The sequence below is a fragment of the Myodes glareolus genome, chromosome 6 (assembly GCF_982192425.1).
Source record: "Myodes glareolus chromosome 6, mMyoGla1.1, whole genome shotgun sequence".
Taxonomy (NCBI): Eukaryota; Metazoa; Chordata; class Mammalia; order Rodentia; family Cricetidae; genus Myodes; species Myodes glareolus.
The window spans coordinates 38457885-38483535 of NC_142031.1; the positions used below are offsets into that span (position 1 = coordinate 38457885).

General features: G+C 45.2%; 1 protein-coding gene across 1 annotated transcript in view; it reads right to left on the reverse strand.

The window, feature by feature from the left end:
* Suclg1 (succinate-CoA ligase GDP/ADP-forming subunit alpha) overlaps positions 1 to 15688 on the reverse strand; it is a 28410-nt gene extending 12722 nt beyond the window's left edge. The window contains exons 1-5 of the mRNA XM_048416452.3: positions 15533 to 15688; positions 7028 to 7131; positions 2752 to 2868; positions 753 to 965; positions 482 to 539 (exon numbers count right to left, since the gene is read on the reverse strand). Coding sequence (XP_048272409.1) covers positions 482 to 539; positions 753 to 965; positions 2752 to 2868; positions 7028 to 7131; positions 15533 to 15629 — 589 coding nt within the window. The 5' untranslated portion in view covers positions 15630 to 15688. The remainder of the gene's footprint in view (positions 1 to 481; positions 540 to 752; positions 966 to 2751; positions 2869 to 7027; positions 7132 to 15532) is intronic.
* Positions 15689 to 25651: the final 9963 nt, after the last annotated feature.

The following is a 25651-nucleotide window of genomic DNA, read 5'->3' on the forward strand; positions in this document are numbered from 1 at the left end:
ACTCTCTACTGATGAGAATACAAAACAGCACAGGCACCTCCTACAACTCTCTGGCAACTTCTTTAAAAGTCTAACACACTTAACTTGTGTTCTTGTAAATGTTATCCAACAGAAACGAAAGTGTATCCATAGCAAGGCCTAAATGACCACAGAGAAAATGGGTAAACCAACGGTGGCGATGCCACATAAAACAGACAGCGACTGAGCCAGAAGCTGACATTCACTATAGATACAGAAAACACAGAATTCAGAGTCTGAACGGAAGAGGAATCGCTATTCTATTCCAGAGATCATCAATGGGCCTACAGAATCAGAACCAATTCTCAAATAGATCCATTAAATTTTGGATAGATCACTGGCTCACTGTAAGAATGAATTTGATTTATTACAGTTACACATTTATTTAGTCACAAATTCCCTGTGAGTTTGAATGATGAAATTTTCACTTTTTAATCTATCAGAAAGTAACAAATTTACTCACCTATCTTTCCTTTCTTGTGAATATGGCCAGGCATGATGCCAATTTTGCATTCTCCGGGCTGGAGGAAAGTAAAGTGTAGTTTTCAGAAACGTTCTAAAGAAAATTCTAACTCTAAAGTCTCTCTCTCACACACACACACACACACACACACACACAAACACACACACACACACACACAGACACACACATGCATGCACACACGCTTCAACTGACTCAAAGCTGTCTGGCTTCACAAAGACTAAATTGGGCTTCCTTCATATTTTGCACTCACATTGATGACTCCGGGGCAGTTTGGCCCAATTAGCCTCGTCGTTCCCTGGCGCGTCAGTTTGTGCCTGACCCGTACCATATCCTGCTGCGGGATGCCTTCAGTGATGCACACAACCAAAGGAATCTCTGCATCAATTGCTTCATCGATGGCGGCAGCAGCAAAAGGAGGAGGCACATAAATAACAGAAGCCGTCGCTCCTGTTTTCTCTTTGGCCTGAAACATTGACCACAATTGCTTGAATCATAAACAAAATGCATTCAACAACCTGACTTGACTAGTGTCTAGGAAGGGGTCATGGTCAGGCTCTCTTCACTCTGCAGTCCATGGCATGGTTAGACTCTTTTCTGTCCCCTTTGAATGTCACTGGGAATTAAAAGGTTCAGTACATCTTACCCTATAAAAGGACAGTAAACCTGAGAGCACTGCCTGATTTGCACCTGCGTTCTCTTCTCCCTGGGACCATGCACAGCATCACGGTTCCTCCCCAGACTCACTAACAAGATCCTGTGCCACCTACCCAGCTTCAGGCTCTGCAAGTCCTTAGAAAAGCCAGGGAACAAAAGAGCTCAGAACTTGGCTTTTAAGCACCTATTTTAATCCATGGTAAATATTATCAACAAACAGTGAAAGTAGACTGTTCCTTTTAATACATATTTAGTGTGTGTGTGTGTGTGTGCGCGCGCGCGTGCGCGCACATGCATGCAAGCCTGCGCCTGCCCTCAGAGGTCAGAAAAGGATGTTGGATCCCTGGAGCTTGAACTATAGGCAGTTGTCAGGCGTCCAGGTGTGGGTGCTGGAAAGTAACCAAACTTGGGTCTTCCAGAAGAGCACCAAGAGCTCTCAACCTCACCACTGGGCCACTTCTCCAGTGCCTAAGTGAAGTGTTCTTATCTGACATTTTACTTAATCCATTCTTACTAGAAATCAACAAATCACAGCAAGTGTAGATACACACAAGGCAACAGAGTAAGAACGAGGCTTAAATAGGCATTAAGTTTAAGGGTGTGCCTCTGATCCTGTGCTCTCTATGGTCATGACCTGATCCTCCACATGTGGCCTTGGTGCATGTGCATTCTTCTACTCATCATCTGATTTTGGCATTTTGTTTTTGTTTTTCTAAGACAGGGTCTCTCTATGTAGCGCTGGTTGTCCTGAACTCACTATATAGACCAGTCTGGCCTCAACTCACAGAGATCCGCCTGTCTCTGCTGGGACTAACAGCACGTACCACCCAGCCCAATTCTCCAACCACCTTTCTGTGTGGCCGTGCCTCCCTCTTTAATGGAAGTCCTGGAGCCACAGAGTTCAGACTGCAAGAGCAGCAGCCACTCCCCAGCAGCCCTGTGAAGACTCTACACAGGAATCCGTTTTGGGGATACTCCTGGACCCCATTATCCCAGTCTACAGATGTAGATGCTGAAGCCCGGCAGGGGTCCATGAGGCCTCCTTCTCCCCGAAGGACTACCAGCAGTTAACGTTTGTTGCAGGAAGGGGAGCCGTTTTATTCTTCAGGGCTGCAGCCACTGATAAGGTACCCTTGCTAAAAAGTAGCCTCCAGTTCAGGCTCAGACAAACTACTCCAGTTAAACTCAGTGGGGCACACACATGAAGACTCAGAGTAAGAAGGCGAGTCCTTGGGAAGAAGGGCCTTGTTCAGTGAGAGAGAAGAGGGGCACGAAGGTGACGGATGGTGCACATCTTTAGCAATCCCAGTTTCTCTAGGTTACTGGACATTCAGACAGCAAGCAACTCTCCCAAAAGGCACACAATTGAGACCTCTACCCACGGAATGCCTGTTTTTATCCACAGAATGCCTGTCTTTACCCACAGAATGACTGTCTTTGTCCACGGAATGCCTGTCTTTCTCCACAGAATCCCTGCCTGTCTTTACTTTACCCACGGAATGCCTGTCTTTCTCCAAGAATTCCTGTCTTTACCCACGGAACGCCTGTCTTTGCCCTGCTGCTTTTTCTCCACAAACCCAGAAGCCAGTACTTACTTCCTTCACAGTATTGAAGACGGGCAAGCCCAGGTGTGTCTTGCCGCCCTTCCCTGGCGTGGTTCCTCCCACGAGTTTGGTGCCATAATCCAAGGCCTGCTGGCTATGAAAGGTGCCCTGTGAGGAAAAAGCACAGAACCCATGAAAAAGACAGAAGGGGACAGTGGAGAAGTAAAGGCAATCCCAGCAACTTGGGAAACGAAAACCAACCATGTTAGTGCTCTCAGGCAGCGGCCTGAGCCCAGCACTCTCACCCACTCTGTAAGCACTGCTGTCAACACTGAAGCAAACTGGCTTCTGCAAAGGTCCTTTCCTATCCCCTGCTGTAACTGGCTGCTGATCTGAAATGCCCTGTTGCTTGTTAAAAGGCCATCCCATTTTCCCTGTTCCTCATCTCTTTGCACCCCACTTTGCCCAACTGCAAATCCAGAATGGATCACTACACTTGTCCAACTCTGGCCTTTCCCTTTAAATTACATGCATAGCAAAAGCACAAGCTGGCTTAATCTATTTCACCAGCACCCACCGTCACACACATACACACATGCACGCAACTAGAGAAAACCCACAGCTGTGCTAACTAGTCTACTTTAACTAAGGATCAGTCAATCGGCAGCGAGTCTGTCAGACCTCCCTGACACTTTCCTGTAACTCACTTTCTCTGGCAGCCTTATTCCCAGACTCTTCCCACAAAACACACACACACACACACACACACACACACACACACACACACACACACACAGAGTTGTAACAAGCACAACACAATGGCTCCAGAGATTGGGAGAGTCTTACCCACTAACACTCAGGCCTCTGTTGCCTCCTGTTCTCCTCTCCCTTCTATCTCAGTTCATGCCTGTTGTGATGCCACCCTTACCAAGGCAGCAAGCAGAGTCTAAATGGCGAGCCTTGCCATTCACACTCCTCACACAACTAGCCGAGCCCTCTGCTTGCAGTCACGTACTCATTGCCTACCTACAGAGCTGGCAGGCATCTCTAACTGAACATCTCTAACTGAACTCACACTGAGTTCCTGATCACCCTCCTCTCAATCTGCTCCATCTGTTGATGACGACTCCACTCCCATAGACATTCAGACTAAAAGTATGACATCACACACACCTTCTTCCTCTTAAACCCTGAATTTAGAGCTATTAGTAAATCTCACCACTGTATACTCAAAACAGCCAGTCTCTCCCCTACCTTTTGCTGGGAACTGTGTTGGCTGACATCACCTCAACTCCTAGTAGCTTATTTTTGTTGCTCCCTTTGAATCTATTCCCCACATCACCAAGGGTTATCCTATAAAACCCGAGGAAAATCCTTCCATCTGTCTAGCTCACTAAATATGAAAGTTAACATGCCACGTGCCCTCACGGCAGAGCCCATACCTGTCAGCTCACATTTACTGTCGCGAATGCCTATCTGCGGCTTCCACACGGCAGGTATGTGCCTGCCTGAAGGGCTTACTGTGCATCCTGCATAAAACACTCCCTAGGTTCTCCAGGATTCGCTCACAATCTCCTTTGGATCCTGGCTCAGACAGCAAACCTTCCCTGACCACCTGATGTAAGTCTTCTCCCCCACACCAGCCACATGACTCCACACAGAACAGACATACTCTTTCTCCTTCCCCGGTTTGTTCCTTCATAGTGATTAGACTTTCTAGAATCACATAATTCAGTCATGAATTTTGCTGATGTATTTCCTCCTCTCAGCTGAGAGGTACACTCCATGAAGACAGTATGGCAGACACTCAACAATGACCAATCAACAGGGGAGGGTCGATGTGACAGGCCCTAAGAGTATTGAGTTGATTACTTAAGTTTTTAATCATTTAATATAAAAATTGTGACTTTAAAGACTTTGGAAGTTTTTAATTAAACTTTTCTCTTTATACTAGCAAACTCAGCCCTAAACAAATGAAGTAACTAGCTTGAAGCTAGTGATAGATGGCGTTTAGAAAGAGCTGAGTCAATGCTCTGCACGCTCGATTTAAACAGTGCTATTCTGTGTGTGGTCTACAGACCAACTGATCAAGAGTGAAAAATGAGTAAGACAGAAGGAAAAGAAAAAGACCCCAAGAGAAAAGCAATAAAAGTCTAAAACAATGTTCACAAGCATAACAGTGGACACTACTGTAATGTTTACTGTGTTTCACAAAAATACCGATCCACATTGGATCAGAAAGTCAAAACCTAGCAGGTCCTTTACTCCTGAGTCTGAGAAGCAGTGGCCTGGACTACACATCCAGTCGAGTAACAATGAATCTGCCCTTTAGTACTGCGGTGTTACTACATAAGGGTGCTCCCATGCAAAAGGAGCTTTTTCACAGTTTTCATGGTCACCAGTGTAGCCCAGGAACCATTTCTGCAGTTCCTATGAGCCAGTAAAGAACCCACAGCACCCACTGGAAATGTGCACGGCTAGAATCTACTCTAACATACAAACATTCCTGGTTTACTTCAACAAGGTACGCACTGAGTTAGGAACTAAGGTGACAAACCACAAGCTCCTGTGGCACTTAGCTCAATATTCAGTCAAAAACACAAACAAACAAACAAAACCAGAAACTGAGACCGTTAAAAGTCACAATTACTAAAAATGCAAACACAAGGGAAGTGAAAAGACCCTGAAACAAACAAACAAAAAAAACCCAAAACTAGCATTCAGGAGGCAGAGGTAGTCAGATCTCCATAAGTTCAAAGCCAGCTGATATACACAGTGAGTTCTAGGTCAGCCAGGGCTACACAGTGAGGCTCTGTTCCAAAAAAAGAAGGCAGGCAGGCAGGCCGGCCAACACTGAATAAAAAGACTTGAGCAAATCGTTCCCAAATGTAGGAAGCAGAGTCAGTTCCAAACAGTGCTTATATATGGAGCACAGATCTTACAAAGATATCAGAGGTTAAAGTATCACAAGAATGGCATATGAAGTTCAAGGGGAAAAAAAAGCATAAAGAAGTTCCTCAAGAATTTGAGAGGCTGGAGAGATGGCTCAGCAGTTAAGAGCACTGGCTATTCTTCCAGAGTTCCTGAGTTCAAATCTCAGCAACCACATGGTGGCTCACAACCATCTGTAATGAGACCTGGTGCCTCCTTCTGGCCTGCAGGCATGCATGCAGGTGTAACGCTGTATACATAATAAGCAAATAAATCATTTTTAAAAAATAATCTGATTATATGCTAATGTAGCACACACAAAACTAGACTGTACTTGGAAAAAAGTACAGATCGCACCTCCTTCCCTCAGGATGTGCAATATTACTTTTGAGGATGTCTGTGACCAGACATTTGTGAAATCTGGCTGGCCTTCAGCTATCAGCCTCCAGATTAAGGCCTGGCAATCTGGGAGACTGTGCCTGCGTCTGCTTTTGTAAATTACACTGGATTAGAACAACTCGACAATAAATGCTGTAAAAGATGTACTATATAAATACAAAATACTTGACGTGTGTTTTTAAAATGAGACATACAGACCACAGAAATAAATCACAAGGGCAAACAGCAGCCCTGCCCTTTCCAGGATCACCTCTTCACTGACAACAGCTACATAGGTTTATCTTCTTACTCCTCAGAAAGAAAACTGGGGTACCTGTATTTTCATCTGGAAGGACATATGCCAACTTAACAGAGGATTCCTGGTGAGCAGAATGGTTGGAAAGAGGAAAAGAAGACTCTTATGATGGTTTTATTGCAGAATCAATTCATAGTACCTTTCAACTAACGCAAATTCTATGACAGAAGTGGGGAGAGGGAGAAGGTGTGAATAGAAACTAATGAAAACCAATTCCGATAATTAAGAGCAAGTTCGCCCACTGTCTTCTTCAGCGACCACTTGCCCCAGAGAGGGTACCCAGGGAGAAAAGTCACCTGTGGGTTCATCTGCCACTTTCCAGAAGCCTCTCTGCATCTGTGTATTTCCTCACACTGAGCTGTGGATTCTATGCTTAACACAAGGTTTCCTCTACAGTCTGTTTACCTAGTACTCAAAGGAACAGAAGTCTCTCGCAGTGCTGGAGAAAAACAGGAGTCCTGTACTTGCTGAAAGAAGGTGAGTCTCCGACACTGTCACCCCTGTGCATTCTCAAGCTATGTTTAAACACAATCAGCATCTCACAGGCTTCTGAAACCTCCTGCCTTCCTAACACACCGCCCTCTCTGAGCTACAATATAGTTCTACTCCAGTCATACACATAGTACTATTTTTGTGTTAATAAAAACAGAAATTTTTTTTACATCTTTAGTCTGCACTTTATAAAAATGTAGATGCACATACCTGCTTGCCAGTGAAACCCTGACAAATGACCTTCGTGTTTTTGTCAATGTAGAGATGCTTCCGGGAAGCCGTGTAAGAGCTGTGCCGGATCCCGTTCTGCTGCACTGAGAAGTAAAGAGAACAGGACACGTTACACTTTTCCCACACCTTTTGAGCCATGAATGAAATTTAATAACCCAAATTTTCCAAAACTAAGCTCCTAACATAAGAGCAACGCTGTGATCACTCCCTGAGACAGGTGTGCACCAGACACAAACTAGAAAAGCAAACACAGGTGCCTTTCCCTTGTGACAGAGAAGCACAATCTTCTACTATTTTCTGAACAGAGAAAGAAAAGCTGAAATTTGTAATTTTCATTCCCAAGGGAACCTGGGATTCAAATTTAAGGGTTTCAATTAAACTCTGAAATTATTACTTATAATGTTTACCAAGTGCAGCATCCAACTCCTCAATGAGCCGCAGTACCCGTGAGAACCAGGGGAGCTGGGGCACCCTTTAGGAATGTAAGAGCCACCTTACCCCTCAGGAAGAGCGATGCAGGAAAGGCTAAGTCGTGAGATAAATCTGTCTAAGATGCAACCCAAGATCACTTAGTTTGAGCCCTTCTGATGTAGGATTCAAATGCAAACATGTTAAACAGAGAAAATAAGATGAGTTCTAAAGTAGATGAGAAGAGAAATATGAAAACAAACCAACAAAAAGTCACATTCCTAAGTTATGTCTGGCAACCCACCTCAAGGAAGACTGAGAAAGCCTCAGTAGTTCCTATAACCCACTCCTACTTCAGAAGTCAGTCAAAGAGCACATGACTCACAATTAGGAGTTGCCTTCTAAACCTTCACAGACTCTTAGCCTGTCTTCTCTATGGCCCATCCCTACCTCCTCAATGAAGCCAGGTCGTCTTCCTAACTCAGAGGAGCCCATGAGAACTAGCTCCTGAGCAAATCTGTCTCCTCAGGTATTTCTCAGCACCTTCCCCCACTTCTGAACACTTTCATACTTCCTCGTGCTCAGACCTCAAGTGCACAGCTGAAGAAGCACCTACTAGAAGGGGTGTCTGGAGAGCCAACCCTCCAGAAAAGACACAGGCTCACATTTCAGCCTGACCCTCTAGGGAAGGAGAGTTCTGCTTGTACATGGACAGCTGTACCGCATGTACAGACAGCCACACTGCATGTACAGACAGCTGCACCAATGTACACAGTCAGCTATAATGCATGTCCACAGTCAGCTGCACCACAAGTACACAGACAGCTGTACATGTACACAGACAGCTGTACCACATGTACACAGACAGCAGCACCACATGTACACAGACAGCTGTACTGCATGTACACAGACAGCTGTACCGCATGTACACAGACAGCTGTACACAGACAGCTGCACCACATGTACACAGACAGCTGTACTGCATGTACACAGACAGCTGCACCACATGTACACAGACAGCTGTACCACATGTACACAGACAGCTGTACCACATGTACACAGACAGCTGTACCGCATGTACACAGACAGCTGTACCGCATGTACACAGACAGCAGCACCACATGTACACAGACAGCTGTACCGCATGTACACAGACAGCTGTACCGCATGTACACAGACAGCAGCACCACATGTACACAGACAGCTGTACCGCATGAACACAGACAGCTGTACCGCATGTACACAGACAGCTGCACCGCATGTACACAGACAGCTGCACCACATGTACACAGACAGCTGCACCGCATGTACACAGACAGTAGCACCACATGTACACAGACAGCTGTACCGCATGTACACAGACAGTTGTACCGCATGTACACAGACAGCTGTACACAGACAGCTGTACCACAAGTACACAGACAGCTGTACCGCATGTACACAGACAGCTGTACCACAAGGACACAGACAGCTGTACCGCATGTACACAGACAGTTGTACCGCATGTACACAGACAGCTGTACCACAAGGACACAGACAGCTGTACCGCATGTACACAGACAGCTGTACCGCATGTACACAGACAGCTGTACCACAAGTACACAGACAGCTGTACCGCATGTACACAGACAGCTGTACACAGACAGCTGTACCACAAGGACACAGACAGCTGTACCGCATGTACACAGACAGCTGCACCACATGTACACAGACAGCTGCACCACATGTACATAGACAGCTGTAGCCCTGAACCATATTGGGCTGAACAAGGGGCCACGCTGCAGTCAAGTTCTGGCTCCCAGGGAACAGCCAAGCACCTGATCTGAGCCAAGAGATCCCACAACAGGGACTCAAGGCCTACAGCTGATCCCACTGCACTATGCAGCAGAGCCCAGGGATGTTACTCAGATCATCTTTGCCCTTAGTTCACAGATTTACCCATAAAGGCCATAAACAAGAAATACCACTGATGACAGTCATAGAGGAACTTACAGTGAGATTCTGAACTTTACTAATAGAGAAAACAAACACATTAAATTAAACAGCAGGCAAGCCTGGAGGTGGCCATGATTATGCCGACGGTGAGAGCTATCAGGGCCACATCCTGGGCCATCTCCAGAGGCTCTAGCACTGGCCAGTGTAGCCTTGGTACTATTCCCGAGAGCAGCTGAGATCACTCCTAGGAACCAGACAGGCTTGGGCCAGTGTTCATGCTCTGTGGTCTCCAGCAGTGCAAACCAGGGCAATGCTTTTCATCTCCTTAGCCTTAGTGTTCTCGTCTGTAAATGGGCTAACAGCTGTGTACAGGGAGGTGTGCTGCTACCATGGAATGATGGCTGTATACAAGGCATCAAAGTGCCTGGGACTTTCCTGAAACCCTACATAGGCACAAAGGTAAAGCTTCCCCTAAAATAGTGGTTCTCACCTGTGGGTCGCAACCCTTTTGGGGAAGTCAAAGGACCCTTTCACAGGGGCTGCCTAAGACCACTAGAAAACACAGACATTTACATTACAATTTATAACAGTAGCAAAATTAGTTATGAAGTAGTAACAAAAATAGTTCTATTGTTGATGGTCACTACAACATGAGGAACTGTATTAAAGGGTCGCAGCATTAGAAAGGTTGAGAACCACTAGTCTAAAGAAAGAACATAAGGTTCGCACTTCAAAATCCATTAAACTCACCCAGAAATGCTCTTCTCTATGTACATTCTTTTAAAAAGGCAGAGAGACAGACAGACGGACAGACGGACAGACAGACATTATCATCAGCGTGGGAGGTCAGAGAAGAGCTCTGCAGTCAGTTCTCTCCTTACTCCTTTACCTGGGCTCCACAGATGGTGCTCAGGTCATCAGACCTGTGTGGTCAGCCATCTCACTGGCCTGCCCCGTGCACATTCTACACAAATAAACCTCGGCGACACAGACTGTGAAGCATTCACATAGAAACTGGGAAGCTTTCCACAGAGGAACATTTGGACGTCTGTGAAAATACAGATACTACTACGTCCCTCATTGGCTGATGTGAGTAAGTTTATAAACCGCATACAGAACAGTGCTAGGGTACAGTACGTGTGGCATCACTAATCATGATCTTACTAGCATTAGTATCCCTGCTGCAGAGTGAGCAGGTCGAACTGCTGTAAGAACCAGTGTGGCAGCTATCCACCAGGGGCTAAAGTTCTTGAGTACTTAAGACAAGACTCAGGTCCTACCCACAGGAGCCCTCTGGGTCTGTAAGAGAACCGAATGTTAGCCAAGAAGCTATAAAAGGACAAACTGAACTAAGTAAGCTGCCAAAGGAAAAGGACTGGGTGCTGAGAAAGATGCTTTCCACGGAGAAGATGGGTTTGTCCATCCTATCTCCTATAGGTAGCGGCTGTATTATAAAATGCCCGGGGCTATTAATGCTGCAATCTACAGTCAAAGAGCACCTGCCAGGAGGGACTAAACAGTCTTTTGTGTCCAGTGCATCCCTACTCAATAACCTGAATGCTTATGAAAATATTCTTCAACTCAACTCTGAAAACTATGTTCCTGTTCCTCCTTTACTGCTATGTCTGAATTCATGAATTCAACAGAGGTAAACTTTAACTATACTGGCCCACCTGCAGCTGATTTAACAAAGTGACTTTGAACAAAGTAACTAATTACAACGAAAACCAGTTTGTTCAGCTCACACTTTAAGCAGTGGTTCTGATGGCAACCCCTTTTTTGGGGGGGGGGTGTCAAACCATCCTTTAACAGGGATCTCATATCAGATATTCTACATAACAAATATTTACACTACAATTCATAACAATAGAAAAATCACAGTTATGAAGTGCCATAAGCCCCAATAATATTATGATTAGGAGCTGAGAACCACTACTTCAGAGCGGCCTTACCTGTCCAGTTGCTGGTGGAGGGGCAGCAAGGGAATAACACAATGCCAAGGTGCCGGCCAAGCACATGGGACAGCCATGCACGGTAACTCACTCTCAGGAGTAACCCAGACTACCAGAAATCTCTTCTAGGTACCGTGATCGCAGTGACCTAAGCACCTTCCAGATCTCACCACACCAGAGACACCTGGCATGAAAACTCTTGGGGGACACTCAAGCGTGTCCTAAACATAGCAGTAACCATGAATTACATATGCAAAATACAAGTTACAGTGGTCCCCACGAGGAGACCTTGTTGTGTGCCAAAACTTTTCCCGGGGAGACACAACTCACACATCTACTTAGCCCAGATCGGGAGCCCAGGACAGACTAAAATAGAAACACCAACAAAATGCAACTGGGTGAACCAATGAATTTTACTGGGGTTACTTTCCGGAATATGGGTGAGGGGTTACTGACAGGGCTGGAAATGACTCAAAGACAGAGGTACCACCAAAGACTGGTGGCAGCCCGGGTGACAGCTCACAAAGCTGGGAACCTGGAGCGCACTGCACAGCCGGCAGGCGGCCCAGCAGGCTGGAGAGTGTCCTTCCTGGTGCCTCGGTTGTCTGGTTTCTGCTTTTTCCCAGAAGCCAGCCTGCTCTCCGAGAGTCTCTGTGGCCTTGCTTGTCTGACAGTCTTTGTAGCCTGGCTTCCTTCTGACTGAAGGGGAGGCTCAGCTTTTATTACTCTGACAGGAAGGAGCCTCCTGTAGTTGGTCAGTTTTAGGGCCTTCCTAAAGCTATTTTGAGTTGTTTACCTTCCTGCTTAAGGAGCTTTCCAGCAGGATGGTATTTTATCGGCAGAGGAAACTTACACCAGACCTACAACACACGGGAGTACCTTAGCACCACTTCCTCCTAATCCCAAAGACAAAGCTCTGCACTCACTTATCTTAATGACACATTCGATACTACTGTCTTAGCAGATCATAGCACCATGTTTCATAAAATTTAAAACACTCCTCATTTTTTAAGAACTAAGTGTAAACAGAAGGATATAATGTGTTCAATGTTTTATGATGTATCCACAATGAGAAGACAGTACAATTTTATAAATGTTATAAAGTAAAAATCAATAAATGGGTCTAACACGACAAAATAGCTGCCAAGTGGCAAACTCAAATTATTCCCCTATATCCAGGAGAAATCATTTTAAAAACTTCAGTGTTGCCGTAAAGCAACTAAGAGCCCAGAAAATCAAGTTTCTTTTCTCAGGGCTACATCAAGGAAGGCATTTGCATATAGGCTTCTGTTTCTGAAATAAAGGCTGAGTTCTTAGACACAAACAGCAACAGAGACTAGAAACGGTAATACCAACTGCTGAGTATGTCTTATTCCACACATTTCCAAATGCTTCTCAGAGTCTACAAACAGCCTGTGTAACTTGGCAAAGATATAAGAAAGGCAAGTAGCTCCTCTGAGCAGGTCACCAAGCGCGCCAAAATCCTGCTTCTAACAAGAAGGGTCAAGCTTCCCACACAGTGCCAGCAGACCTGGATTCTGAGATTCCTTGGACACTACCTGGGAAATTCTCAGTGTTTGTTTCCTCATTTGCCAAACAAAACAGTAGAACTAACCAGATCGCAAAGTCTGCTTTCTGACACCAATATCGTAATTCTAAGGATCAAAATATTACCTGCTCTTACTACTACTCTGAAAATATGATCTACAGAAACTCCCAACTCATACTTTAAAAGACCCTACCACACTTAGGTTTCTTTTAAAACTTCATTTCAGCCTCAGTGGTGCTTATAAAATCTTACACATTCTCATCAGAAACGATTGTCATTTCCCATTTATCCATCCTCCCTACAGCAACAGGATTCTTACCCTTCTTTCATAAGCCATAAAAGTGTGGGAAGCGCAGCTGAGCATTTCTAATTGTCCTCCAACAGGGCCCTGTAGCACCTAGGACTGTTTGTCTTTTTATCTTTTTTAACTTAAACCAACATTGCGAAACTTGGGACCGCAACACATAAAGTGCCATCAGCTAACATTTAAGGGTGGGAGGTGGGATGCCTTATCATCTCTAGTTATTTTAACCTAAGTAATTTGTAACTTTCTAGAAGAGGAGGAGAAGGAGGAGGAGGAGGAGGAGGAGGAGGAGGAGGAGGAAGAGGAGGAGGAGGAGGAGGAGGAGGGGGAAGTGGCAGCTTGTAAGGCAATGTGGCCACTGCAGTGGCCTGGAAATATGGCTGGTGTGAAAGGATCTGAGGTCTGCCAACTCAGAAGTTTTTAACCATTAAACACAGTCATTTGCAACCTTAGTACTAATACAAAAACACCCGAGTTTAGGTCTTAGACCCCTCAGAGCTTTAATAGTGTGACTCAGATCCAAGATGACTCCAGCAACAGAAAGCTAAGTAGATTTTAGGCTTTCAGTCTTGGGAGTCTAAGAAGAAATCCCTTTGGGGTGAGGATTGCCAAGTTTTGTTTTTAAAAAAATGAACTTAAGGAACCAGAATTCTAGACATTCTTCTTCTAGAGACACTCACATTAAGACAGCAGACCTTCTGGATAGAGGCTAGGCTGTTTTAGAGCCTTGGACCAGCAAGACCTCCTCAGGAGAGGACACCAGTGTGGGGGTGAGCACACTATGCTGGGCATTCCCATGGACCAGACTAAAGTGTACATCTGGTCTTCCACATCTTAACCCACAAACGATTCCAATTCAGTTGGATTAGCCCCATACCCAACACACTAGTGTTCAAACCCTCCTGACAACAGCAATTGTACTGGTACAACTGATCCCTTCTTTCCTTCTATCTAGAACACATTCTGTATCCTTTTAATCGTTCAAGAAAGACCTCCAGAAAACTTACCCCAAATAAACTCAACTCTTTCCTATTTGGCAAAGCCTTTGTCCTCAAACGATTTGGCAACAAAGTACAGCTACTGTGTGCACACTTATCCTTGAACACTTTTAGGATAGTCAAGAAAGGAACTAAATCTCACTATCTGATGTGAGAAGAAGCAGAAACAAAATGTAAACAAGGAATCGAGGGAAAAGACTTTTTGCCGGAGTATCTATTCTCAGGTTGCCAACTGACTCACTGATTCTGCACAATGAAAGTAAATCACTCACCAGTTTTTAACATCCCTTAAATCTGGATGTATCTGACAACCAATCGCTCATCACAATTTTAACTGGCAATCATTTCTCCTGTTAGTAGCAGGTAGGACAAGGCTGCATTTCACAAACCACACTGTCTAGGATTCATTGCAATATGCTTCTATTTTCATGTGACTGGAAACATTACTTGAGAAGTCTTTTCATTTGGTTGATTGGTTTTGGTCTGTTTTGTTTTCTAGACAGCTGTCTTGGCACTCTGCAGAGCGGGCTGGCCTCAAACTCGCAAAGATCCGCCTGCCTCTGCCTCCAGAGTGGGATTACAAGTGTGAACAATCACACCCGGTGAGAAATCGTTTTTTAAAAGGACTATTATACAAGCATGAACAGATTAGCGAGACTACAAACACGACATGAACGATTCCAAGGTTGTCCTGACATACTTAACACAGAGACTTTGGACGCAGCAACAATTTTCAAGAGTCAGCATTACTAAAGAGTAGCAACCTTGGGAGATTAGTTCTCAGAAACTGTGGTGTTCATAGAGCTTAGCTAGCAATTACTAGTGAAAAACACATTAGTGGCCAAAGTGCCTGCCAACCCTCAGCTTCTACGCACCCACAGGGTCATGCAAACTCTGGTCGCTTAAACCCCCTTTCCGTTGGCCCCACCACACAACGGACCGGTTAACTCCAAGTGCAGGACCCTCTGGTACAGGGGTCAGCCTCTTCAACCCTAGCGCTCACTCTCCCAGCAGAGTTCATCCCGGACCTCTTCTTCACCCTTGACTCCAAGAAAGGGCCAGCCTAGACGCCACCTCCACCCCGCCACTCGTCACCGTAGGGACTAGAATATGTTCCCGGGTCAGCAGGACGCCCTGCCCAGAATCTGGCCTCCACCGATCCACCGCCCAATCGAACAAAGTCCCCTGCAACCCCCGAGAGTTGCCACTGGGGTCTGGCCCCGTGGTTCCCTCGGCCCTCCCGAGGGCCCGCCTGGAAGAGGCCTGCTGCGGCCTGAGGCAGGACGTCGAGCCCGAGAGCTGCGGAAACCTGGAGGAGAGAGCCCAGGCACGACTCACGGAGGAAGGTACGCGACAGCAGGCGGGCGGCTGCGAGGCCGTTGCTGCCGGAGACCATGATCGCGGTAGCAGCTGCAGCAGCTAGGGCTGCGGTCATCCCCCAATGACACTCCCAGGCCCCCGGAACCTAGCTAGCAGGGCACTTTGCTCGCCGAGAAAGGTGTCCAGAATAGTAGCCTGAATAAACTTGCTCTCCTCTCAGACACCAATAGTCACAGAAGGGAAAGAAAAAGAAGAATGCGATTGGAAGAGCAGATAATAGTTCAGTTTCTCTCGAAATGTGGATTTAGGTAACCGTAAGCGTAACGGCAACGTTGAGGACACCCCATGCGAGGCCCGGTCGGCGCGTGGGATTGTGGGAAATGTATTTTTCGAGTAGGCGGCATGCGGAAAGGGAAGCGGTAGGATGTTCTGGCGTGGGCACAGAGCGACCACAGTGACAGGGAAGCACCACCACAATGCCATGTCCCAAACCGTGGACCTACACCTCGGTTTTCCTCGACGGTTACAGAGGAGATAATACCTCCCATGCCTTTCTTGTAAGGATCCGAAAATTATCTGTGGTAATAGGGACCGAATGCGCGGGCACTACTGGCCGGGGCAGAGAGGACGAAAGGAGACTAAAGACTTAAAGCTTCTTAGCTGACAGTTTCCTGAAGCAGGAATCTCTTAGTTCAACAAACCGACTCACTGCCTTCGCCTAGTGTTAAATGTATAGATGCCTCTTTCTAAAATCCTAAGGACTGAAATTTGAGATAAAATTATGAATTTTGCCCCATTGGGAAAAAACTATTCACTCCACTTTCAGAAAGCCTTAATAAGACCTGGAGCCAAAACACAAGGATTAGTCAGGTGTTTTTTTTTTGTTTTTTGTTTTTTTTTGCGTAAGACCATGTTCCTAAAATTCCTTATCATTATCATCAATAAAGCTATTCTAGTTCACTAAGAACTTTTGCACTAATTTGCACTAATCTCTGGCTGAGCATGCCTACAAGCTCATTCCTTGTCTTGTAGATCCTGTCCTTGTGATAAAGTTAGATATTATCATTGCTTTCCAAACAAGTTCAGTATGAAGACTAATTTTAAAGAGCAAAATTTTCACTGAGACTTTACTTAATAATTTCAGTTTTGGCTTCATTTAATTAACAATGTATATTTTAAAATACACATTTTGCATATAGGTATATATGTATAAATTATATAAAAATCGATGGGTTTTTTTTTTGAGAACATCATGTATAAGCACTGCATCTACATCACTCTGGCCCTCCCCCAACCCTGCAATTCCCCCAGTATTACTCCTCCGAAATTCATGACCTCATTAATTACTATTGCTACATACATAAGTGTATGTATTACATGGACCTACTGAGTCCATTTAGCATTGCTTATATGCACGTGTGTTCAAGGCTGACCACTTGAGATTGGATAACCATGCAGAAGCATATCCCTGAAGAAAATAAAGCTTCCTTTCTTAGCAGCCATTGGGAAACCATTGTACCTCTTCATCTAGGGGTGGGACCTTGACTTTAATAAATCTGAATTCCCATGAAGGCACAGATTTCAGTTTATTTTGTACACTGAGGTATACATCCCTAGCACCTAGAGCAATTCCTCACACATGCACATGGAAGAGTTTATTGTGTGCCAATGTATAGGGAAAATAGTGTGCACATTATTTATTGACTCCACAATGTTTGATGGGACTAAAGATATGTCAAGCCCATGTAAAAACTATGCCACACCACAATTCTGAACTTCATAGTGGGGAGGGAGCAGTACACAAGACAGTGACTATAATACTCTTTATACATAGATTGATTGTTGGAATCATAAGTGGATTCATATTCCAGATCTGCCACTGGGATTCTGGTTTTTCCAGTGAGACCGGGATCAAGTTCCCATCTCATAAGAATGTAAGTGGTAAGTATAGTACAACAAGCTCTTAGGACTTGTAAGCACGCAACCGGTGGAACTAAGGTCTTACTAAGGATAAGATTGTAGCATGATGCTCCAAGCGCTGTCACTGGTGTGAACAGGCGTTTGTACAACAGGACAGTTCTATTTGTCTCAGAACTTTGACTGAAGTCCTAAAACTTAGGGCCACAAGCTCTTGAGGTATTACCATAGACAACTAGGACGATCCTGGAGCCTCCTCTCTACAGAGTTAATAAGTGCCCAAGCTTGTCTTAGAATTCCCACTCTCATGGCAGAGCCCATGCAAGTGGGAACAAAAGACTGGAATTCACTGATGGAAGGGGCGGATTCTGCTGTGTCTTGGGCTTAGAGTTCCCATTTCTTCCTCTCCCATCTGAGCTGATGAGAGAAGGCTTTCACCTAAAGATTAGCACTGAATTTCAGGCTGCATTTGGACAAAGCTGCAGGAACTCAAGAGCCCTCCTCGGCTCTTGATCTAAGAATACCTGGGGAAAATTGAATTTGAGGAACGTGATGGCTAGTCTTGGTTGTCAACTGGACTACATCTGGAATTAACCTAGGCTAGGTGCACCTGTAAAGAGCTCTTTCCTCATTAAATCACTTGAACTAGAAAGACCCACTGTCAATCTGAATCTTTTGAGGTGGGACGATACACCTTTAATCTGGGCCATCCTTATGGTGGCAGCATATATAAAGGACACAGAAGAAGGAAGCTTGTTCTCTTTGCCTGCTTGGTCCTGCTCTTACTGGCAAATCGATTCCTTCATTGGCATTAAAGCCAACTTCTTCAGGATAAAGACAACCAGCGACATCCAGCCTCATGAACTAAATAACTAGTGGATTCTGGGCCTTCTATTAATGAATATATGTGTGTATGTGTGTATGCATATATGTATGCATGTGCATATGTATACATAATATACTGATACAAAATGTATGTGTGTGTGCGTATATTCTATCAGTTCTGTTCCTCTAGAGCAGTGATTCTCAACCTTCCTAATGCTGTGACCCTTTAATATAGTTTTTTTATGTTGTGGTGACCACTAACCACAAAACTATTTTTGTTTATACTTCATAATTCTACTAGGATAAATCACAATGTAAAAATATGATATTTCCAGTGATCTTAAGTCACCCCTGTGAAAGGATTGATAGACTCCACCCCCAAGAGGTCGTGACCCACAGGTTGAGAACCACTGCTGTAGCGAGCCCGGACTGAGAAGTGGTTCTACAGCTTCGGAAGTCTAATGATGAATTTTTGAAGTATCAGGAACAGGCATTCCAACTTGCCAATGCCGACTGTTACTGAAGCCTCTCCCTGAGAAGCTTCGGAAGTATTGAAAACCTGTGATGTGAACTATTTGGCAAACTATGCCAAATACATTTGATTATCCTGATTCACCAAATGTGAGAGACGATGGATGTAGTAACTCTGTATATAAAACAATTTGTGGAAAAAATGGGAAAATGACACTGCTGGTTGGTTACTTCTAGCATCTCTGGATAAACTGGGAAAGAAAAATAATGCACTCTGTGATAAAAAAAATTAACCAACTTCTAGCATCTCAGAATACAGCGAAGGACAATGAATTCGGTGATAAAATTAACCAACTCCAGATGCAAATCAACAGTCTAAAGGGTTCTAAGTGTGCCCTAAAAGAGAATCTTCTCTCTAGCAGCCACAGAGCTCAAAATGTGAAAAATCAATCCAAAACCCTCATTATAAGACTGGCTGAATTACAGCAAAAATTCAAGTCCAAGCCTGGGAGGTCTCTGTGGTTAAACTGAGGGCATTAATTGGTAAAGAACAGGGTCCTGTAACTTGGAATGGGGATGTGTGGGAGGACCCCACTGAAGCTGAGAACTTTGAACCTTCAGGTGCTCAAGGGTTTATGTCACCCAAAGAAGTCTCTCTACACCTTGTAGAAGGTGTACTCACACCCCATCCCCTGAAATGTTGCCTTTTCTGTATTTATTGTCTGCTAAGCCAGCAGTGACTTTCTCTGAAGGAAATGCCAGGCAAGACAATACTGATGCCCCTCATGGCCCACCAATAGTTAGTTGTTTCTAGACCGATAACCAGGCTAAGAAATCTCCTAGCAGAGAGACAGAAAGTGTAGGCCATGAGGAGGCGCACTGCACACTAAAAAGCTTAATGAGTTCGCTCATTTCTTCAAGTGGAAGTCTGGGAAATATGTGTGGGAATGGATGTTATGGGTATGAGATAATGCTGGAAGGAATATAAAACAGGATCCAACTGGGATTATTGCTATTGGACCACTGAGTGAAGATATAGCTCCAGCGTTGGGAAGAGGGATCTGAAAGGTTGGGGATGGCTTTTGTCTCAAGTACAGTGACAGAGAGAGATAGAGTCAAAGAACATTTCCAAGAGTGAATCAGTTAAGTCCACACTGATTTGAGTTCTCTGTCCACTCCCTCCACTTCTCAGCATTTATAGTCACCTTCTTAACTTTGAGGATTTGAGAGAAAAAAAAAAAAACACAACAAAGTTTATAAGCAGAAAAAAAAAAGACTATTTTGAAATAATAACGGATTTACAGGAAGCAAAACGATACATTTCAGGAAAAGTCATGAATTCCCAGGAGGTGGGACTTGTCCTCATACAACCACTGACAGGTGCCGAATGTCGCAGGGTCATACTTGGCCAACTCTGCCACCTCAGCACCCTTTGCCCAAGGATGGGAATGGGGGAGGGGAAGACAGCGCGACAGCTCATAGCTGTCTAGAGAAAGGCCAGCAGCGCCGACACTTTTGCAGGAAGCGTCATCATCTCTAGTGGGAGTCAAGTCCCTGCCGCCTGCCCCTCCTCCATCTTTTCTCCCACTCCTCTTGTGGCAAGCACTGGTTGACCTGGGGCTGACCCTGTTGGAATGAAAGCCAACTTGATCAGGACATCGAAGAAGGGATCTGCTCAGTCCTCTGGACTCTGGGTTGGCACCATGTCATCGGAGCTAGCGTGAGTATGGGACAGTGGATGGTACCAAGAAAAGGCGGAAGAAGGCTGGGCAGGGCCGTGCTGCAAGCTGCGGTCACAGGACAGTGCCCGACACTGTCTGTGGGGACAGAAATTCCCTTCCCAGCATGAGCTGTCTTTTTTGTGTTCAGTGTTGAAACTTTCCATCTTGCCAAGCCTGATGCCTCTTAAGTGGCCCAGTTTAGGGTTTCATGCCCAGAGTGGGTCCTAATACAGCATCTGTCCATCCCACTAAATAAGAATCCTCCGTGGAACTTACCTTCGACGCTAGCACTATCCCTGCCATTTGTGGGACTTGCAAATGTAAATGTATCCCTGACTTCTCTCTAGATTCTGACTCCCAGATTTATATTGTGATGAAATGGAGAGAGAAACCTGAAAGTATTTGACATGTTATCTTCTAAAGTCTTCCCCACATCTGGGGGAGGGGGAGGGGAACTGGGAGGAGTGGAGGGAGGAGAAACTGTGGTAGGGATACATTAAAAATAAGAAAATAAAATTAAAAAATAATAATACAAGGCAAACATGAGATGGAGCTGAGACTTTTATCAGAAACCCTACTTTGTAAGGGTGTAGGAGAAAGGAAAAGTAGGGGCGGGACCTCCAAGGCCAAGTTCTCAGCACAGGAGATTCACTTGCCCCCAAGGGGCAGAGCACAGGGAATAAGAGACACACACAGGAGACAGAGGACAGGGGAGAAGGGGACAGGGATGTCTGTTCCTGAGGGAACACAGGCCTGCCTCTGGATAGAGGGGAGGCAGACTTGGCAAATGGCGGTTTCCAAAGGTGAAAGAGGCAGGACACTACCCCTCCCCAAGCCCCCCCACACACACATCACACCCCCCCTCACCGCCCCCCCCCCCCGTTTTTAGTTGAGCATGCTAATTAGGTGAGCCAAAAGGGGGCTTTGGGTTGCTGCATTTCGGTACTTTAAAAGCTGGACCTTGGTAGTTAGCCTCAGGAGGAGAGATTGGCCAAATATGGAAAAGGACCTTGGGGGCTAGCTTTAGGAAAGTAATCTAAAGGTTTCTGGCAAGGCAGAAGGAACTGGGGAGAAGGGCAAGGCCTGCCAGAGTCATGCTCAAGTAGGCTAGTGTCCCTTCAACCGGTGAATGTCTTCAGCTTATCCACTGTGTGCATTCTGATGACTACATTGATAGGAAATATCACAATATTATATATCATAATATACTTATGTATACACATGTTTGTAGTTTGTGATGTCAGTGTAATAGATGTAAAGTAATTCAAGTTAGTAGATTTAAAGTACAGAAACCAACTTTAAATGGATAGCAAAATAAAAATGTAACTTCACTCACATGTCAGGCGTGAATGTGGACTCTCTCTAATTACATTTGGGAAACTGAGGCAGGAAGCTTATGAGTTTAAGAGCAGCCTAAGCTACATAGGAAGAACCCCCTATATCTTTGCTGACCTCTTCACCACACACACACACACACACACACGCACACACACACACGCACACACACACACATACACACACCCCTCAAGTCACTGAAGAACAAAATGTTTGAGCATTAAACTACTAAACTAAGGTTTTTAAAAGAGGCTAATGCTGGCCTGGCTGCTGCATCCTGGAACCCCAGTGAGCGCGGCAGTAGAGAGGAAAGCAAGGTCCAGAAAGCCTTGTACAAAGCCTCACAGAATGAGCACATGAAAAAGTTGGCAAAGAGAAAGGCTGGAGCACTTGCACCCAGGACCAACTAAAACTGGCTCAAACCACTGGCGTGCAGAGGCACCCAGAGGGGATGAAGGTGACCTGTGGCTCATTGTGATACTAAAATACACAAACCTAGTGGAAATTTAAGCAGCTAATGAGACATGTGATGAATGAAATTACATGTAGAACTGCATATAACGAACAGAACATGCTCAGAAAACTCCACACTGCAAACAAGCTCCAAAGTTCAAGATAGGTAGTATAAAAGCCCGGTGCTTTGTGTAGCAGAGCTATTAAAGCCAGCGAACTCACTCTCTTGGCCCGTTTCTTCTCTTGCAATGCACGACCTTTCTTTTTTTTCTTGTTTGTTTGTTTTTGTTGCTCTTTGATGCTCCTTTTTTGTTGTTGTTTTCGAGAGAAGGTTTTTCTGTGTAGCCCTCCCTGGCTGTCCTAGAGCTTGCTCTGTAGACCAGGCTAGCCTCAAAGTCAGAGATCCTCCAGCCTCTGCCTCCCTAGTGCTGAGATTAGAGGCATGTGCCACCCCTGCCCACCTTCTTTTCTAGTTTTTAAAGAAAGATTTTAACTTTAATTTTTAATTATGTATGTGGATTTGTGCCCGCGAGTGCAATGTCTGTGTAAGCCAATAGAGGGCGTTAAGTCCCTGAATCTGGAGTTACAGGTAGCTATGAGTCTTCCAATGAGGGTGATGGAAACCAAACTAGGGTCCTCTATGAGAGCAGCAAGTACTCTGAGCCAGTGAGCCATCTCTCCACAGCCCCGGTATATCTTTTCTCAATAGCTTCCCTTACTTTGCTACTATCTCTCTATTTGCACGTCTCTGTCCAATTCTTTGTTCTGGGACACAAGAACCTGGAACTTCCAGGGGTGCTTTCTGAACCCTGGCTATCAGTGGAGATCACCAGTGAATGAAAATGAGGACAAGATCACTTTAAAGTATAGTTGAGAAAAAGGTTTTTAACTGTAGATATTAGAGACAGAGGAATCGGGAAGAATCCAGAGCAAGAAGAGAAAATAGCAGACTGAACACAGCCAGCAGTCTGAACCTGCCATGAGAGGAGAGAGCTGGAGAGGAAAAGAGAGAAGGCAAAGAGACAGACATGGGGGTGGGGTGGGGGGACAGACATGGGGGGGGGGCAGGAGAGGAAGGCGCCAAGAGGAGGACCAAGAGAATGCTTTGTTGAAATGGCAGGGTTATATAGGGAGAAGCTGGGAGATGTCAAGCTAAGCCCCTGGGCTGGAGAGGTTTAGGGTAGCATGCCTGGTGGAATCACGGGTACTGAGTGAGCCTAGCCAGTGTGGGCTTTAGCGTGCTAACAGGCTCCCCAGTGAGCCATTTGTCCAGTTTCTTTGAGGTGTTACAACCAGCACTTGGGAGGCTGAGGCTGGAGAAGGGTCACCAATTCAGATCAGTCTGGGGTACATAGTAAATCCCAAACCATTGTGGATACATACCTTGTTTCCAAACTAACTTTTGTTTTGTATTTTGTTTGTTTTAAGTTAACACTGTGATTTTACATAACAGTACCAGCTTTGGGTGAGAAAGTGGGAAACCCTTACCTCAGTGATCGGCCATTAGCCCTTCCCTTTCTTCACCTCAGATCGCCTTTTGTCTCCCATGAGCCCTCACACAGCTCAATGCTCCTCAAGCTTTCCAAACATCTTAATATTTCCACAGTTCTGTACCGTTAAGTTCAAAATAATGAGGACGCCAGTGACTTGAGAGGCCGCTAATAAGCAGCAAGGTGACAAAATGAATTTAAACCATCAATTTCTTGAAATTCCCCCCTCCAGCTTTAAGTGCCCCAGATCCACCGACTGCCAGGCTGCCTATGACTTCCACTTCAAAGGGCCCCATGTTTATTTCAACTGCTGCTGCCTGGATCCCCTTAGAGAGAGAGGAAGGAGAATGGCTTCCTGCCTTCATCGCCTTACCATCCTGGGCAGAAATGTCAGGAAGCAAGCGTCCAGAGAAGAGAGGTGCCAAGGTCAAGGTATTGAGGGGAATTATACTGTCTGCTGGTTAATTGTTAACTCGTCTGCCCGTTTATTGCCCACAAAACTTGGCAACCTCCTAGGTCTACGTGGCTGTTTGCTTTTCCCATGGTGAGAAAGAAGGGGTTTGCTTTCACTAGACACACGGTTGACAAAGAAAACTCTGAGAGGAGCAAGAGAGGCGTTCAGCAGAAGAGAGCTTCTCTGTGTGTAACCATGCCAGCAGGAACGGGAATATTCTGGACAGACACTTGCTTTCACCCTTCCTTGCCTCTCCACGCCGTGAGACAAGAAGCCCCCAGAAAACTGAAATTTCCCCTGGAATCTAGTGCTGGGAGAAGGAAAAGGCTGAAGGCCCGTGCCAGCCAGAGAGGGTGACTGTCTTCCAGAAAGACAGTTTGTAGGATTCTGACTTAGAGTGCCATGCTAGAGAGACCAGAGCCCAGACGGTGGGGGTCAGACCGCACCTTGACCGGGATTGCTGAGTTACCTTAGTTAGCTGCCTTCTATCAAAAGCCAAGTCTCATGTTGAGACCCGGAATATGAACTTGTGGAATCCAGGACTTGTTTCTTCTTCCCAAAACAGCTACATTGAACAAATCCCCCCCCTTCTACACTTTCCTATCAGTCACCCATTTAATTGACCTATAGAGGGTGGATGGTCAAGTCTAGCTTGCTAGGGCTTCCCAGATCACCCTCAGTTCTGACGGCTATTTTTATTGTGAAATTTCTAGAAAAAGTTCTGCAAAAGTATTGTATATAAACTTAACATACGGGATGCTTAGGAGGAAGAGGGACTCAAAGGAGAAAGGCAAAAGGAAGAATATTGTTCTCAAATGCTTTAGAAGAGATCGTGGGAGCACCGCGGAACAGAGAGATGATGGTTCTGCTGAAGATGGAATCTCTTATGGTAAAAGTCTTCCAATGGGGTCATAAAGTAACACACATCCTGTAGCTGGAAGTCATAAGAAAGGAGAAGCCCACCCACTGGGTACCATTGCTGTCTTGTGATGCTGTATACCCTTCTTGTTTTCCGTGACAGCCCTTCTTAAAACTTAACATTCAGTGAGCTGCTTGCGAAATATGACACTGGCTGATTCAGGAGGTTGGGAGCAGGACGTTAGAGTCTGTGTATCTAACAAGTTCCAGATGACGCCAATGTTCCTGGCCCACAAATCACACCATGAAGAGCAAGGACCTAAGCCAGAGGTACCAGGACTTGATTGCACATTGGAATCACCTGAGGGACAGGGAATCTTTTTTTTTTCCTTTCCAAAAAATTCCCAGAATACAATTACCTAAGACTGACTGTAGATTATCAGTTCTATATATATTAACAATGTCTCAACACTGTATGGGAAATATAATAATAATGATTATTGGTTTTCATAGTTCTGAGACACTAATCTTTCAAGTCTTTTACAAAATCTACCAATCAGATCCACAATTCCAAACTCATCTAGTAATATATTATTTGACCACCAGATGTCGC